Source organism: Daktulosphaira vitifoliae, unplaced genomic scaffold (assembly GCF_025091365.1).
Source record: "Daktulosphaira vitifoliae isolate Bord-2020 unplaced genomic scaffold, ASM2509136v1 Scaffold_5, whole genome shotgun sequence".
Lineage (NCBI taxonomy): Eukaryota > Metazoa > Arthropoda > Insecta > Hemiptera > Phylloxeridae > Daktulosphaira > Daktulosphaira vitifoliae.
In genome coordinates this window covers 21,834,723-21,851,400 of record NW_026099576.1, presented here as the reverse complement: position 1 = coordinate 21,851,400, position 16,678 = coordinate 21,834,723, and the positions used below count along the sequence as shown (strand labels likewise).

The window sequence follows — 16,678 nt, the reverse complement described above, 5'->3', positions numbered from 1 at the left end:
TATGATTGGAACAGAGAGGTTTTTGTCGACTGCAACGAACGACTCTTTTTAATTGGCACGTCACGTGGACATGTCTCTTTAGGTCGATCTACCAGAACAATTAATTGGCGCCGTTCGGAAGAGCATGTGACAACTGCAGAGCAGGTCCGCACGCGTGCTGGTACCTGGTCGGGTCCGCATTGTTTTTAGAAGGACCAACGGAGCGAAGAGAAATTGTATGCACAGTGTTGTTTGATAATAATAATAATAATAATAATACACGCGATAATCTCGATAGGAACACACACGGACGGTTTTATTATTCTAGGACAGCTCGCAGTGGGTACGCTAAATAGTATTTTTAACTATTATGTTTCAGGAATGTCGGGCGACCTTTCTGCCGGTTATCCGGTGCCCCGTGCAGTCCGTCGGCGTTGAAGAGTGAAAACGTCGCGAAAAACCTATCCGGCCTGACGTACTCGTCTCGTTGCTCTTCCGGTACCGCACCGCCCGTATCAGCAACCGGTCCTTACCACAACCGCAACCGTACGCCATTAGGTATCGTACCCACTTGCGTCCCAATCGTTCCACTATCGTTACAACGCCGACTTGTGCGTTCGCGCGTCCGTCACTGTTGGAAATTTATATTTCATTTAATTCACTCGAAATAAGTGTGCGGCCATCGCGATTAGTTTTATTCGTAATTATTAGACAAATTATCCGTACAATTGCTGCTTTCCGTGCGGATATCCATTAAACAACTAATAGTCGTCGTTTTGCGGTAATTAATCGACGAAAACCACCGGCCGTCCTTCAGCCGCGGGACACACCCGAAGCATTAACGCCGGACCGTCTGCAACTATGGACGACAAGGATAAGATACGCAAAATGTTCAGCTGGAGCGCCAGCATAACGTAAGTGCTATTATATTACTCTCAATGTTGCCAATCGACGGGCACCTCACAAACTTTTCATCGGACCGAGTGGGTCTCTAGGAAATGTCCGTCTCGCGACAACATTTGTGGCGCTCGTCTCGGCCGACACTTGTGTTTGTTCTCGGTAAAAAAAAAAACTCTTTGCAATGAACAAGGCGAATTATCCACTGGCTAAATGAAATTTTTTTTCCGCTTCGAGCAACACCTCATAAACAGGAACGTATCGGTCACATCCTCATCATTACATGCCGTCGTTATATCATTATTTACCGTGTAGGACCCTTAGACGCAAAGTTTTCGAGATTGTTGATCGTTGCGCAACAGAAGAAGAAATCGGTAGTAGCGGACAGCGGGGGAACCAACCACACCGGTTTTGTTACGCCACGGCCGTTTAGTGTTCCCCCCCTCCCCCCTCTGAATGCTGGAAAGCTAGTCTAAGGGTGTCGGCCATGAGACCTGATCGTTTTTTATAATGTGCATTTTTTTTATGCGTGTACGTCACATCTTGTAAACAAAATAGTTTAATCCGTCGACGATTTAAGTTAATAGTAATCTTGTACGTAAGTTCCATTACGTAGATCATAACATTCAACACTTATAATAATACGTTCCACTCGAATCTTCGGACTATTTCTTCTCGTCGGACCACTGATTATTTGTTTTTTATTATATAAATTGGAATGTTTCGAACACCGCAGCATTCGATTGACGCCACCAAATATTATGCATTCGGTCATAATAATTTGCGCACGTTCGTTTTAGAACGGCTCAACAATTTACAAAACCAGTGTTTTAAAATTGGTCTTGTGAATTAAAATAATAACAATTCGCAATTACTGCGATAACGTAAAATCAAATAATTATAAGGATCTGCGTAAATAATTTTGACCGTTGCAACGAGATCACACTACTGACACCGACAATAAAACTTCGGATAATCCATTTGTCCTTTAATCGCTGGTTGTAAATAAACGAAAGTGGACTAAAATTGTGTTGATGTAGCAATTTTTAATACATATATAAGTTCTTTGCTAAAAAAATTATTTACAAACTTGCAACCGCTTTCAAATAAGCAAACTCGCACGAATATTATTGATGTAGTCGCACTGCAATAAATCTCTCGTAGAATAGAACGCTTTTAGTTAAATATAGAGTTTTTTAGCTTCGATGCGAAGCTGAGAAGGTATTGGTTTTTTATACTATACTCGTTTTAATACGTCTCTCTTTTTTAAACTATATCATTAATAAAATTTGCAATACGAATATTTTTATTACACATTAATTTTGAACACTAATCATTCAGGTAAAGGTGATCTGCTTATCATACCCCACTAAATTACTCGTTAAATAAATGCAAAAAAAAAACAGTTTTGGATTAGGTACATATGTGACCTAATTTATCAATTATTAATTACTTTAAAGTACCATCCCTTATAACTTTAAGGAGTGTCATCTTCTTTATTTTAATGTAAACATACATATTTAAATATTTTATAGATTAGATAATGATCTAATTGGAACATTTATTTATACCCTTATAATTTTTGATACCATTGTCATTTTGTTGACACTTTTTTTTCTCAATAATAATTGCCTTCTTGGGCTATATTTAAATATTTTATACACAGTTTTTATTATTTATAACTAATAGGAAAAACAAAAATGTTTTTTATTATTTTTGTGAATAATAGAATAGCCATTTTACACCTCTTTTTATAAAAAAAGAAATTTGATGAATCGATAACAATTTTAGGACAAGTACTCATTGAGTTACAAGCATTTTATACATGGAGTGGGTATGAAATGCAGATGGATTGTAAGTACACCGGTGCGAGCTGCAGCCACCCTCACTACATACCCGTTTTATGTATAAAAAATTCAACAAAATGATAATTGTATCAATCAACGTTGTCAGTTAGGATTTCGACATTTTGTATATTATGAAAAATTATAGGTAACATCTGTTATTCAGTTTATCAAAAAGTGTATAACTCATGTATTCCATTTGTTAAAAATGTGTTTCTTTTTTATTGTGTTGTTATGTTTTTTTAAATTATCTAAAAATCATATTACAATGATATATTATATTAAATATTGGGTTACGTTACATTATAATATTGTTTTAATTATAGAATTTCAACGCACTTATGGCCAATGTGTACTAAACAGTATTTTTGGATAGAAATGATATTGCCTTATTAAGAAAAATATTTTTTTAATTTTAAATTCAGTTATTTTCGTTATAACTCATTTGCTCGCCGTTTTAATATAAATATATTAAATAATAAATTATTTATTTAATATTTTTAAAGGAATAAATTGAATGAAAATTAATTATGAAGGCTGATTTCTTTGTTGGAAAAAACAATGATTAAAAAAAAATATTACAATGTCAATAACAATACTATTTAAAAAATTATTTTATTCAAAATTAATTTTATAATCAATTCGAAAAACGTTTGTAATGCACGTCATTATGAAGCAATAAACACGCGGTGTTTTTAAGATTTATAAATGTTTGAATCGTTTTAAATCTCATGAATAGATATTTAGCTCTGCAGTTAAATGCTAACAAATTTAATTTGTATTTTTACTTTAACTTGTATTTGAGTGAAACCTTTGTGAAGTTAACATTCACTATGAAAAAAGTCACGTCCTCAAAGTAATTATCATGATATAATAATTATGTTGTCAATAAAGATAATTTGTTTAACTTTCTTTTTATTTCCATTGATTTTAGTAATTTTATGTGTTGAACGGTAGACAGTGGTTATTTTAATTTTTGCCCAATTACACAACAATTCATCTGAATTAAAATATACACTATTAACTAAATATTTTATAAAACTGAGCATTATGACATAGCGTTCACGAAGATATCCTTGCATGATTATATTTAATTACAGAAATCTGTTCTGTTAAACAAGCGCGCCGCCATGACATGTATAATTATTATAATGTGTGCCTCAAACATTTATTGAATGCCCTAAATTCCAAAACAAGTTTCTATTGATTTTAAAGCTGCTTTTGCTTTTTGCGCGACCTTCTGTTATTACTTAGGTTTGTTGGTCTTGTATATTAAGCTCTATTTGATTACGATAGGTTCATTTTGTTAGTTAGAAATGCTACTTTACTCTGAAATTTAAATACGCATTATGTTCCGTGAAACCACATAGGAATGACAGTTTAAAATTTGGGTATACTTAATCAAGTCTGCATCATTAGATTCTCATGGGCTTTTGCATTCTAAAGTCACTCATCTTCTAAACCGAAGTCAGACTACTGTTGTTGTTTCTTAAGTTTATCACTTTAGTTTCGAAAGTAATTGATCGGGACAGCTTACAATTTTCTAAATATCAATCGAGTAAATTATTAATAATAATCGTTTCGTTATTATATAACATGAAGTGACTAAAATATGTGCAATTAAACCTTGAAAGTAAACACAGAAATTGATGTTATTCTACTTAAATATTAGCCTAAATAAATGGTTTTAAATATTATTTAAGAGTCTGGTTATTACTTAAAACTTCAGAGCCTGTCCGCACTTCTAATTCTTAATTTCTTCTGGTAAAAAAAAAAAACAATTTCAATACATTCTTAACATTTTTGATATTATTATCTCTATTATGACTGGTGCGCACAATGGACCAACAGGTCTGAGTGCATGGGCATTATGTCCATCTCGATAATAACTATGACTGATGTAATCATTTTAATATATTGATAGATGCCGCTAAATTCAATAGTATTGTTTAAAATTGAAAATATATTTAAGATATTAATTTAAAACTAAAAAATATTTTACTCAAAAGATACAAAATGTATAAAAAAATCTAAAAAAACATACCCCTAGTAAAGTTATCTCTAAGTGATGTTGTCACCTAGTTGATTGTCATATTTTACCAGTTTACATAAATTTAATAATGATTTTTTTAGTGTGTCAATTAATCCCAGTTAATTAAATTATTCTTATTTGTAATCATTTCTATTTCCATCCTTATATTAAGTTATTTGTAATTATTTACGTTTTTAATAAGTTATATGATTGTAATCCACTGGAGATTAATCAATTACTTGATAATTAATATATCTTAAGTCTCTTTATAAACTTGGCTTTTATAAATTCGTTTGGAAAAAATTTTTCTCGCTTTATAATCCGATAAATTATTATTAATATCAAATTAATTAAATTAAGTTATAGGAAAATTACGTTTTAGAAAATGTTCTATTACTGATTTTCAGTAGAACAATTAAAAAACATGCAAACTATCGCTTTTTGTAAAATATCTGAAAAATTAACTCAATTTTCCTATAGCCATTAAACAACAGTTACTTGAGCTGATGAAAATTAGTAAAACTCTTAGTTGTTACTTGCCAAACTTAATACTATTTGTATAAAAAATGATAATTACGCTCATTTATAAAATAATACTAAGTAATTTCTCGAATTGCCTTTTTCTCCTAATCAAATAGTATCCGTAATAAAAATTCGTCTTTAAATAATTAAAAAAAATTTTCATTGAATAACATGGCATCGTCGTATATGATGGATATTGTATTTATATCCGTACTGTATTTTTATGGCGTACATTATTTATTTAAATCTTCAATAAATGTTAATTATTTAAGGTTAAATAATTGCATAGTATAACTTGATTACACAGCAAATTACGATTTCTATAATTTATATATATATATATATATATTTATATTCAATGAAAAATTATACCTCATTGTTTATTAAAACTTTTTTGTTCATAAGTGTACATGATTTAACCGACACTTAAATAAACAATCAATGAAGAACATTCCATTTTAAGCTGTGTGTATGTAGACATAAGAATGTGTCAAGATAACCCGACAAGGTCAGGGTCATTTTTTGTGGTGCTTATTTTATGCATGGACCTCTTGTTAATTAAAAAAATCTGTATTAATCCGCGTTAAAGAAGATTAAAGTACAACCTAAGGTTATCATCTAATAATTGTTTTTCCTTTAATATTTTACAGTTTACGAAACAAATGCATCCATGCAAAATTTTAATATAAACCTTGTAGTCAATTACAAAATGGACTTTCGAATATCATATTAATGTTTTATCGACAAATTTAAAACTTAAGAGTTACTTTATAAATGTCATTGAAAATTCCTAAGTGGAAACAATAATTTGCAAAATAACTTATTTTACATTAATAAATCCAATAAAACATTTGTAAATTATGATAATGTAACATTATAATCAAAGTACCTTTAAGTTTCAGATTGCATATTTATTCACTTGGCAAAAAAATTAAAAATATTATAGTTTTCGATTAATTTTTTTTTTATTGCCAACAGTTATTGCACTCGTAAAAGTTAAACATTTTATCGGTTTGTATATTTATAATAAAAATATTTTATTATTATTAAAATTCAATTTTGAATTACACGTTCATATATACTCTTGAAAATTGTAACGAACGAAGTTTTTTCATATTATTTGATATTCTTTAAAAAAGTATCCATGCCTATGAATAACTAATTACTAATATTTTTAACCGCGGTGGTATTAAATGTTAGTCACTTGTTTGAACTCTCGACGGATAAACGTATTATGTTGTGAGAAATATTAAAAGAAATTAGTGTATATTGAATTTTTACTGCTCCAAAAAACCTTATAGTGGCAATGCCATCAATTGGAGTACGCAGGTAGGGTGATATTTTAACCATTTTTTCAAATAAACATTAAACGCGCCTGTCTAATATTTGATAACAGCTATTAATTTACTGTGTACAGATCGATGTTCAAATTAATAGTTCTTGATTGAGTTTTATTATTATTTCGGATTTTAATAAGATAGAATGATTACTGTAATATATAATTCGTATTTTAATAATAAGTGACCACTGATCAACCTTCTATCATAAATTACTTTTATTAAAATTTTAATAAATTAACATTGAATACCAATCAAGGTCATTGCAAAAGGTAATGTTGAGAATTTCCAAAATTTCTCATGAAGATGGTAACAATATTACTACTTAAACAGTGTGATTTATTAAGTATACTGCCCCTCATTTTATGTTAAACAATATGATTTTTTTTTATAAAAAAAGTGTTTAATTTTAAAAATTGGTGGATTATTCTAAAAGCTACACGATCTACTATTTCCTTATTTATATCCTGATTAAGATAAAGTATGACGAATGAAAAAGGGATATAAATATTATATCTCATAAAAAAATTGTGTTTATCCATACACTTTTCAATAAGTTATAGCATTATTAAGTTAAAAATGTAAAAAAAAAATCGAGAATTTTCATAAAAAAATAGCATTTAGTAGCCATTTTTCACCGTGAAGTCAAAATTAAGTCCGAAATTTTTTTTTTCCATAATAAAGCACATTTCATTAGCTTTAATTTAAGATACATATAAAAGTGTCATACTTCCGGAACACTTTCAAAAGTTAATTTTTTGTGAAAAAGTTGTCATTTTAAGTCCCCCCTGTTAGCAGGTAAATGGTCAGATTTATAAAAAAAATATACCATATGATAGGTAAAGACATCAAGCATCTATAAAAAAAAATTATATTGATTTGTTAATTTTTGAAAAAGTTATGGCAGTTTTAAGTAAAAAAAATTTCGAAAGTTAGCAATTTTTAGATTTATAATTTTTTTGGAGATTTCCCTTATTTACGGGGAACGAGGGAAATTTTTTCAATTTTTAAGGGTAATGTCTTCGACTAGATACAATTTGTGATCTTTTGACGTATCATTGAAAGAAATCCGTTCGGTGAGAGTTGAGAAAAAATGGTAACAGATACAAAAAAAAAAAAAAACACTTCATAGTAAAGCCAATACCTTCTCAGGTTCACGTCGAAGCTAAAACTAATTATCGATCAGTCAGAATTTATTTAGACCATTTAATAGTAATAAAATACTAATAATATTTCCTTTAATTTTCGAAAGTTACCTCTAAAATCTACCCTTAGAAACAATTTTTTTTCATTCAATAAACTTGATATTTACATTGGTTTATAAAAAAAAAAATTTAATTTTAATCTGTAAATTTTTATAAAAAATATTATTTAATAAAAAAGTGAGGGTTAGTATACTTAATAAATCACAAAGTATGTTATAATAAATTAGGGATAATATAAAATAATTTCGGAATATTTATTATATCAAAATATTTTTATGAATATCAAGTATATGAAAGAGTGTTATTCAATTATTTTTGTCTAATAACTTGCTAATGAAGTAATTATTAAAAAAAAAACTGATAAACTTGGCATTATGCTTTAATTCAGCTTTTTACGCATTTTTTAAACATGCCGTAAGTTGGGTGCGTCATGAGGTCAGTGCAAATGTAAAACTGCAAAGTTATTCGAATAGAAAAATATTTAAAAACTTAAAGAAATAACTCGTTAATTTTGTTACAAAATATTGTAGTTTTTGAATTATAGTTTGCACCAAGTTTATATTTCCGAAACACGTTCACACATATCGAAATGATAACATCACATAATTCGTGCACTTACTAAATACTCTTTATTTGTTTGTTGACCCCATTGCAAAATTCTTAAAAACATTTTTTTTATACTATAAATAATAATAAAATAATGCATATATGATTTATTTCAATATTTTATTATTATATATATATATATATATATATGTATATTTTTATTTAAAAATAATATAAATCGTTTTAACAGGTAATTACTAATAATCATGCCATGGACATTTTTTTGTAACGAAACATTTAAATATAAACGCAACAAACTGATTTTTTGTTAAGTTCTTTAGTTTACTCTTTGTTATATGTTAGCAATATGGGCTTTCGCGGAAATCCAAATAAATCATTTATCATGTCATATCATTTGATATAAAAATATAGGGTAATAAATACTCTAACGAATAAGCATAATTAAAAATATACGTTGTGGTCTTTAATATGACGTTTAGTCGAATACAACAATTATCAATAACATACATAATCATATAGTATTATTTTTTTATCATTTAACATTACTGATTTTTAAACGAATGGCTAGTTTATTGTTAAATTGATCTTCACGTTCTTTTAAATATTCTTATAGGTTGTCTTTGCTGGTGAATTTTTAATTGCATAGAAGTGTATGTGTAGAGCCTCTGTAATTAAGTGTCGTAGAAAATCTTTTCCGCATTACGCTCGTTATAATGTAAATTGGTCACGTAAATCCAGTCGATTTAATATTTAAACTCGAGTTTTAAAATATTCATTAAATTTATAATTGATTTTTAATATATTTTTTTACATGAAACGACCGACAACAAAAATGATTCATTAATAACATTGAACGAGATTTAGATTCCACAGCCAATGGCATTCAACAGGACATCGGTTGGTGCGAATGATGATCCGTACACGCTGTAAAGCACACGGTTCGTACTGCGTGTTGTATTTTTTATCTGTTTGTCGGCCGCCGGTAGGTACAAGAAATGGTGGTGACGCGACAAGATCACAGTAGACTCGCGTGGGTCCTGTCTAGGTGGGTTTATTTATACGTGTAGACATGCGTTAGTACTATTCTATAAGATTAAAGTGAGTGTGTTTTTTACTGTGTATATAGTATACATAGATTTTACTACACAAAAGACACGGTCGTTGGCGGCCAGAAGTGAAAGTACTTGAGGCTCCGTACGTAGTGACCGTGAAGGTAATTCGATAATAATTCGGTTTCGAGGCAATAACGATTGAACAAGTCGTACACATGTATGGCGAAAGCTCTTTTTTCCATCGGATCCGTGTCGTCATTTTCTTCTTATTAAGATATCAACGCGTGTCCATACAGCCGTTGTCTAGCCATTGTTATCTTTGGTCCGAATTTATTAACATAACAATCGGCTGGCAAACTATTACAAGTCGTATGTGTTGTGTATGTTCACTAACTCAATGAACTCGATCGCCCTCTGGCGAATCACAAGTCGAAACCAGCCGATCTAAACGCCAAGCTGACGAAATGAAGGGCCTTTATTCGTCCTGAATTTGCACATTCCATAGTTTACGGGATCTTTGTCGTGTCGATTATTTGCTATTAATTAAAAAGACTTTCAACCGCGTAAATAATTTTAATGTTAGCTTTTTGACCATTGTAAATGTTTCAGCCGGCCCGTGGCGACCGAATGGGAACGTAACCATATCGTTATCAACGTTGTTATGAGAAATGCGACAATTAAATATTGTCGTTATGCTGAAAATTCAAAAAGACTGAGCGATGAGTAACGCTCATTGATAGACAAAATATTATGCTTATTTAATGGTGATCGTGTTACGATTTCTCTAAACGATTGAAGTGGCTGACATTAACTACTGAATACACGCCGTTCTTAATGAACTAGTTATGGAAATTATAATAATATCTGTAAATTCTTTGGTCTGTTATGTCGAGAAAGTAATTCTTCCTATTCGGTAAACTAATTCGTATTTGTGACCCGACTGAGCATTCTCAAGGTCGTGGAATAAACGAACCGAAAGGGCATCAAAATCCTTTTGATGTATTTTATTTGCCATTCAAACGGGAATCGTTCCCAGAGATTTCTCGTCGTGTTTACACGTGTCAAATTATCGTGTATAATTTAAATGTTGCCATTCATTTTTGAGTTTTTTTTTAATATTCAAACAACATTAGCAGCAACTTGAACGTGCGTAATAATAATCATTTTTTTCTCGATCGAGTAAACACTTCATTAGATCTATGGATTTTCCTAAAGCCGTTCTTAAATATGTTTAAATTACTTGTCGTATTGACTCCGCAAAGACGTAAGCACTTGACGATTTCCGCATTGATTTAATTTTCCGAATTATTTGCAATTACCATACGCGTATACAACTGTGGTGGTGCATATCATTATATTGAGGCGCTCATACACATAATGCAACTGAATACGATTTCGAAGTAATGTCGTTAGAGATGTTTGTTCAGCAATCCCACAGTGACAATTTACCGGATTAAAAAAATATAAGTGAACCCATTTGTCATCAGTTATTTCCAGTAATTCGATTGCACAACAAAGTGCGATGACTCAAGTTGCCTTTACAATATAATAGCTGAGAGGCAGTGTAATCACCACGAATGTAAAAAGTGTATTCCACTAATAATGTATCGTCCGAGAGGATTGAACGACCTCCAAATTTAATAACATTAATAAATATGAACAAACTGTAGAGGTCACGCGAAACAAACTGGTAGAGAAACAGATGCAAGAATTTCCCATCACCTTGTAGCCCCAGCCGTCCTAACACGTGTCACGTGCCGTTGATAATTTTCCTATTCTTAAGATAGCCCATTTTTTACTGTGCTCGCACGAAACAATCGAGTCGAAAGTGGGCCAAATGGATTTTCGTATATGATTTTACGTTTGGCGACCTCGAAAGAGATTACTTATTTTTGACGGGAAAAATTTACCGTGTCTGTTGACTCAATTGCGGTAAAACGGTCGAAATGTCCGAAACGTCGCTTTCTTTTACACAAAAGAAACCCGCTGGGAGCAGTACTGCAAGCTACACGGTCGTGTTGAAAACGCATTGCCGTGGTCGCTATTGTTGTTTTTACGGTCAGTGCAGTGTTCTATATCGGACAGCGCAGGTTACCATTAAAAGACAAAAATGAGACGCGTGAGCCAATGAGAAATAACAATAACAATACGCGTTATCGGGCGAAGACGATTTTGAGCACCACTGATTACGACCGTCGTTGTCAGGCGAACATTACAGTCGACGAAGAATGTCGCTTTCCGAGCGATCACGGCCGCACGTTTGCCGTTCAGCGGCTGCTGCTGCCCCGTCGCCAGGGAAAACTGTGTCGCACCACAAGCGCATTCGGATTCGATACACGTACGGGTTATGTGAGTGCGTGTGCGTGTAGACGACAGACAGTCGATAGTGTTGTGTACAAATCGAAGACACCGTAGTATTTGATGCACACAATGTGATATTCATGCGTGTCGGGTACGGTGTTTTTTACACGTGTAAACATGACTTTTTTGTCTACGAGTCAAAACATCGGTATAATATTGCATTTTCGGCTAATAAATGAACGACATTCGATAAAAAACCGTATGCACCTGCTGCTGTTATGCAGACGATCGTTCGCGATGACCGATGAGACATCGTTAACGGGGAAACCAACTAGTCCTTTCAATTCCAACACGATAGTCGTTGTTACTGAACCACTGCGGTCATGCCAAGTCTATACGACGAACGAAAGTTTTACATTCCGACGCGTGGAGATGTTATGGCATCGCGCATCTAGTGTTTCAACACGTTTGGCGTTCTACTTTAGCACACTTGGGTACTAAATCGATTGTGGTCGCGTTGACACGACTTTCTTGACCCAGTAATCCCATCGGTTGACAATCCAAAGGGTTTGACCTAGTTGAACTTTTGTTTGTAAAACTACATTTCGCGTGATAACTATAATTTGAAACGTTCGAATTTGAATAATTCAATAAAATAATCGTCAACAATTACGAATTCAATTGGCGGTCACTTAATAATAAACGATCACGTGTATGTTGTTTGCGGCTTGTCTTTTGTTTTTTTTTCGCGAATATGTCGAGCGTAAAGTTGCTGTTGTTGTCACTTTGCCATAGAAACGGTGCGACGCGATCAAAATGAAATTAGGACGTACATTCAGTGGAAGATTTTGCCATTGAGCTAGGCGCACTCGACAGCAACGGCGCTGACCTCAATCGAAACGCGGTTTTTAGAATGCGCGCAAAGCTGTTTCCACTGTTTTGCCAGACAACGGCCAAAAAACATCAAACAATATAATCGCCATCCGCTGCGTTCCTCGCACCATTATCCTTTCACGAGTCATTAACGACGTGGCTCATAAACGACGCAAAGGAAGGTTGAGAGGTGAAAACGCGCCATGTCCAATTAATAGCGGGCCAATTAAAGGCATATGATTCTTGTTCAAATGGTTGTCGACTAGCTTGTCGTTATCCTAATAGCTAACAACTCGCAAACAGTTTATCTGTCGTCGTACACGTTTCCCAATACGTTCCTATCGTATCATTTTATATCATCAAACAGATAATTAAGCAAATTGACAATGTTCGACATGACATTTTCTACATTTACATTAACACCCAGCCATACCGTTTTGTTTATTTACATTGCCCTGCCCTTTAGTACTCATGTCCACGTGCAATCCATACAGTTACACATTTAATGCCATTTAACCTATTTACAATTATGTCTTATAGATTACTAGTCTCTAATCAATACCAGTTATTTCAGATGTTAATTTATAACATCTACACGAATCAATTCGAATTGTTGACATCGGCTAATCTCACGAATACGGCCAAATGACCTTTAATATAAAGAAATATTTTTATATGTCGCAACAACATTATGGCGTTTACATTTTAACATTAAATTTCTTCAGATCAAATTGTCTTTTATTTTATTTACAAACCTCGTTTGAAAGCATCCGCTAATTTTTCATTTTGGGTATTTCCAGTTGTTTGGGTATTTAATGTTCTCATATTCATACGCGTACTTCGAAATCAACCATCCAGGCAAACGCAAAGGAAAAAACAATGAATAGATTTTACGGTTCCTTGACCATATTCGAGTGTTGCATAATCACATTGTGTTGTACATATATAATATAATGTAACGTGCATTTGTATTATACTATTTTTTAAGTCTATAGAAAGTTACATGACGGCCGACTGTTAAATAAATAAAATGATTGCAATATCTAATTACTGATTTGTTCAGTACCTCAACATTGATGCCCAATGAACAAGTGAAAATGACTGAATATTTTTTTAATTTTGGGAATAATCGTTGTCAACTGCACATTTCATATTTCCGTGAGAGTTTATGTTTTGTAAAGTTATTAAAACATCTGCGCCTATTCATCATCTTAGTAAACTTTGCCCTAAAAGAGGTTTTTTTAAATATCATAATGAAATCGTAAACCAAATTATTTTGATCAGTGCGGAAACATAACACCCAGATTCTTATAAGATACACGCGTAAAAAACATGTTGAAAATCTCTCGAAGTTAACAATATGAGAATTTTATTTTATTAAATTTTTTTTCTACTGTTAAATACAGTAGAATTTTCACTAGTTATATATTTCAAGCCATTCAAGTATTACAAAGTTCTTGTTTTGGATATTAGAATATCTAGAACCTCGTCGTGAGTTATTTATTGAGTAGATAAATGTACTGAATCGATTGATCGTTTGTTCAACCCATCCCCGCATGTAAAATGAACGTATTAATAGTTCAACTAAAATTTGTATGATAAAAGTAGGAGTTTCATCAGCTATGACGCAATGCGGATGTGGTATGAAAACCTGATCATGAAAATAATAATTACGTTGTAGTCAATGCAATATCGATACCAACACTATTCAAGTATAAAAAAAAATTTATTTATTTCAGAACAAAATCATAAATATTATATAATGTATAACAGAATTTATGTATTTAAAAAATTATATAATAAGTTTAAGACCTTTATTTTTATTAATGGAATAACAAAAGCGTATGTGTGTTGCCGAATTGTACGTCTAATGTTGCTCTACTGTGAACAAATATTTTTTTAATCAGTTTTTAATATTTATTTTTATTCTTAAAAATGTAAATACATTTTTTGAATTATTAACAAAAAACGTGCAAATAATTGGTACTTGCTTGACATCGTGTATTGTTAAGATTAGATGAAAATAATGTTTTGATTATTCATAAAGACTACTCATGACAATGAAAAGAAAATAGACTAAACTCGTTTAAAAATTAAGAGACTCGCACGACTGTCACATTTTCATTGCATAAAATCGGTGTACGTAAATCGATAGCCAAAGAAAATAATGTTCCTCGAGTTAAATTAAAATATCAATTATTGTGACGTCAAAAAAAAATTGTATTATTAAATGTGATCAGTATTATGAGTTGAAACTTTTATCCGACATAGTTTTATATCTGATATGTATTAAATTGAAAAACTATTTTTCGTTTCACGCTAACGATACATGAATTTTTTGAAAAGAAAATTTATGTATTAGATTTAATGAAATGTACGCATTAATTTAAGATAAATAGAGATTTTTTATATCATTACTCGCGTTAATTGAAATTAAAACGAAATGCATTTGTTTTATGATAAAATGTTGAAAACTCGAAAGAACTATCGTGTAGTGTCAGTACACGAGTCCATCACTTGACGTAACCCATATGAGTTTTCCAAGTGATTGTAGACAGCATTTGGTGTATACGCGTAGGATAATAGTAAATAATAATAGAAGTGCGGTAAACATAATGACGGGGGGGCCGGTGGGAAACACAACAAATATTCGTTGCCCTGACTCCGGCGGTGGTAACGAAGAAAGAAGAGAAAAAAATGGTGGGGTCCATCGAGGAAGGCATTCTGGTCGATGGCTTCGCGCCGTTCTTTCCTCGCCACTGATAGTTACCTATTGTCGTCGGCCGCGGTCCGTGCCCGGTACGTTCACTTTTTTGTTTTCTTTTTTTACACATAGAACGACTCACGTTTACGTCGCGTCTGTTTTTCCGGAATAAAAACACAAGAGTTTTCTCAACGCGAGTACATTGTAAAGATAAATACATATATATATATATATTTTTAACGATACGGATTTTTCTTAAAAAAATGTGCGTCAAGTGTCGGCCGTCGAATTAGTGTTGAGTGTGTTGAAGCGCCCAGTACCCGAAATTTGCGCGGCATCTCGGTCGGCCATCACCGCTGAAAAAGTTTGTAAAATACTTGTGATCATTTTTAGAACCATAGTCGGCCTAAGTGTGTTGAGCAAAAAACGATTAATATGCGCGAGATGTCGTTACAAATAAACGTTGCGCCACGGCGTGGCTTTTTTTTTAACGTCGCGGCTATTCGTTACGCCGACTTATTTAGTAAACTCGTACCAAACAGCACGGCCAAAATATACGCCGCGTGCGCCCGAAGAGATAAAAAATTTACCGGCCTACAGAATAATATTGTTTTTTTTTATCGACCGACAACTGTCAACACGCGAACGTCCGCTTAGCCAAAATATTATTATTATTCTGATGGCACACGAGCGCAACAGACTCGTCACGCGATAGTCGGTCAAGCCGGCGGATCGCGTATAAATAATAACAAGGAACTTGCGGTGGTCGACAGTGCGGTGGCGGCGGCGGCGGTGAAAACCGTGTATCTTATAGGGCAAAAAAAGAGACCTCGTCATTACGTTGCTCTGTCGCGAAACTGCTCGTCCCTGTCCGGTTCGTACCGACCGACATTGTCATCAATACCTTTGCGGTTCCGCCAATTCGTTGTTCTTGTTCGATTGGCGTTTTCATTATTAGACAGGGTGTTTTTATTTTTGCGAGACAATTGTGTGTTGTTCGCGTACACGTACACGGCGTTTCGCCGTTCCGCATAGTAATCGCGCGCTCAATTCAGCGACTGTATCTGCGGCCACACCGAAACAAGGTCGCCGTCGACGGTGTGTACATAACATTATCGTACGCGTTTGTTGCAAAATCTTGGAATTTCAGCGCCGGATCGAGTTGACCAACCGCTGCAATAGTCCGACCGCCATATTTCGTGCTGTTCTACGATCAGAACGGCGAAGGTATGGCGAATACAACGGCCTTATAATTCACCAACGCCGTTAATCGCTCCCGACGTACACTGCACTCGCACACTTACGTATGATTGGAATCCCTGGGCAATAACAATTTTACACGAAACGCTCAGAGTCCGCGGATTG

At 32.9% G+C, this 16,678-nt stretch overlaps 1 protein-coding gene across 3 annotated transcripts in view; it reads left to right on the top strand.

The window, feature by feature from the left end:
* The first annotated feature begins 552 nt into the window (after positions 1-552).
* LOC126907922 (ABC transporter G family member 23) overlaps positions 553-16,678 on the top strand; it is a 36,886-nt gene continuing 20,760 nt past the window's right edge. The window contains exon 1 of one of the 3 annotated variants that reach the window (XM_050689611.1): positions 553-893. In XM_050689611.1, coding sequence (XP_050545568.1) covers positions 841-893 — 53 coding nt within the window. In that variant the 5' untranslated portion in view covers positions 553-840. Of the gene's footprint in view, positions 894-6,491; positions 6,604-15,415; positions 15,678-16,678 lie in introns of those variants that run through there. The other 2 variants (XM_050689613.1, XM_050689614.1) reach the window with 2 other exon arrangements.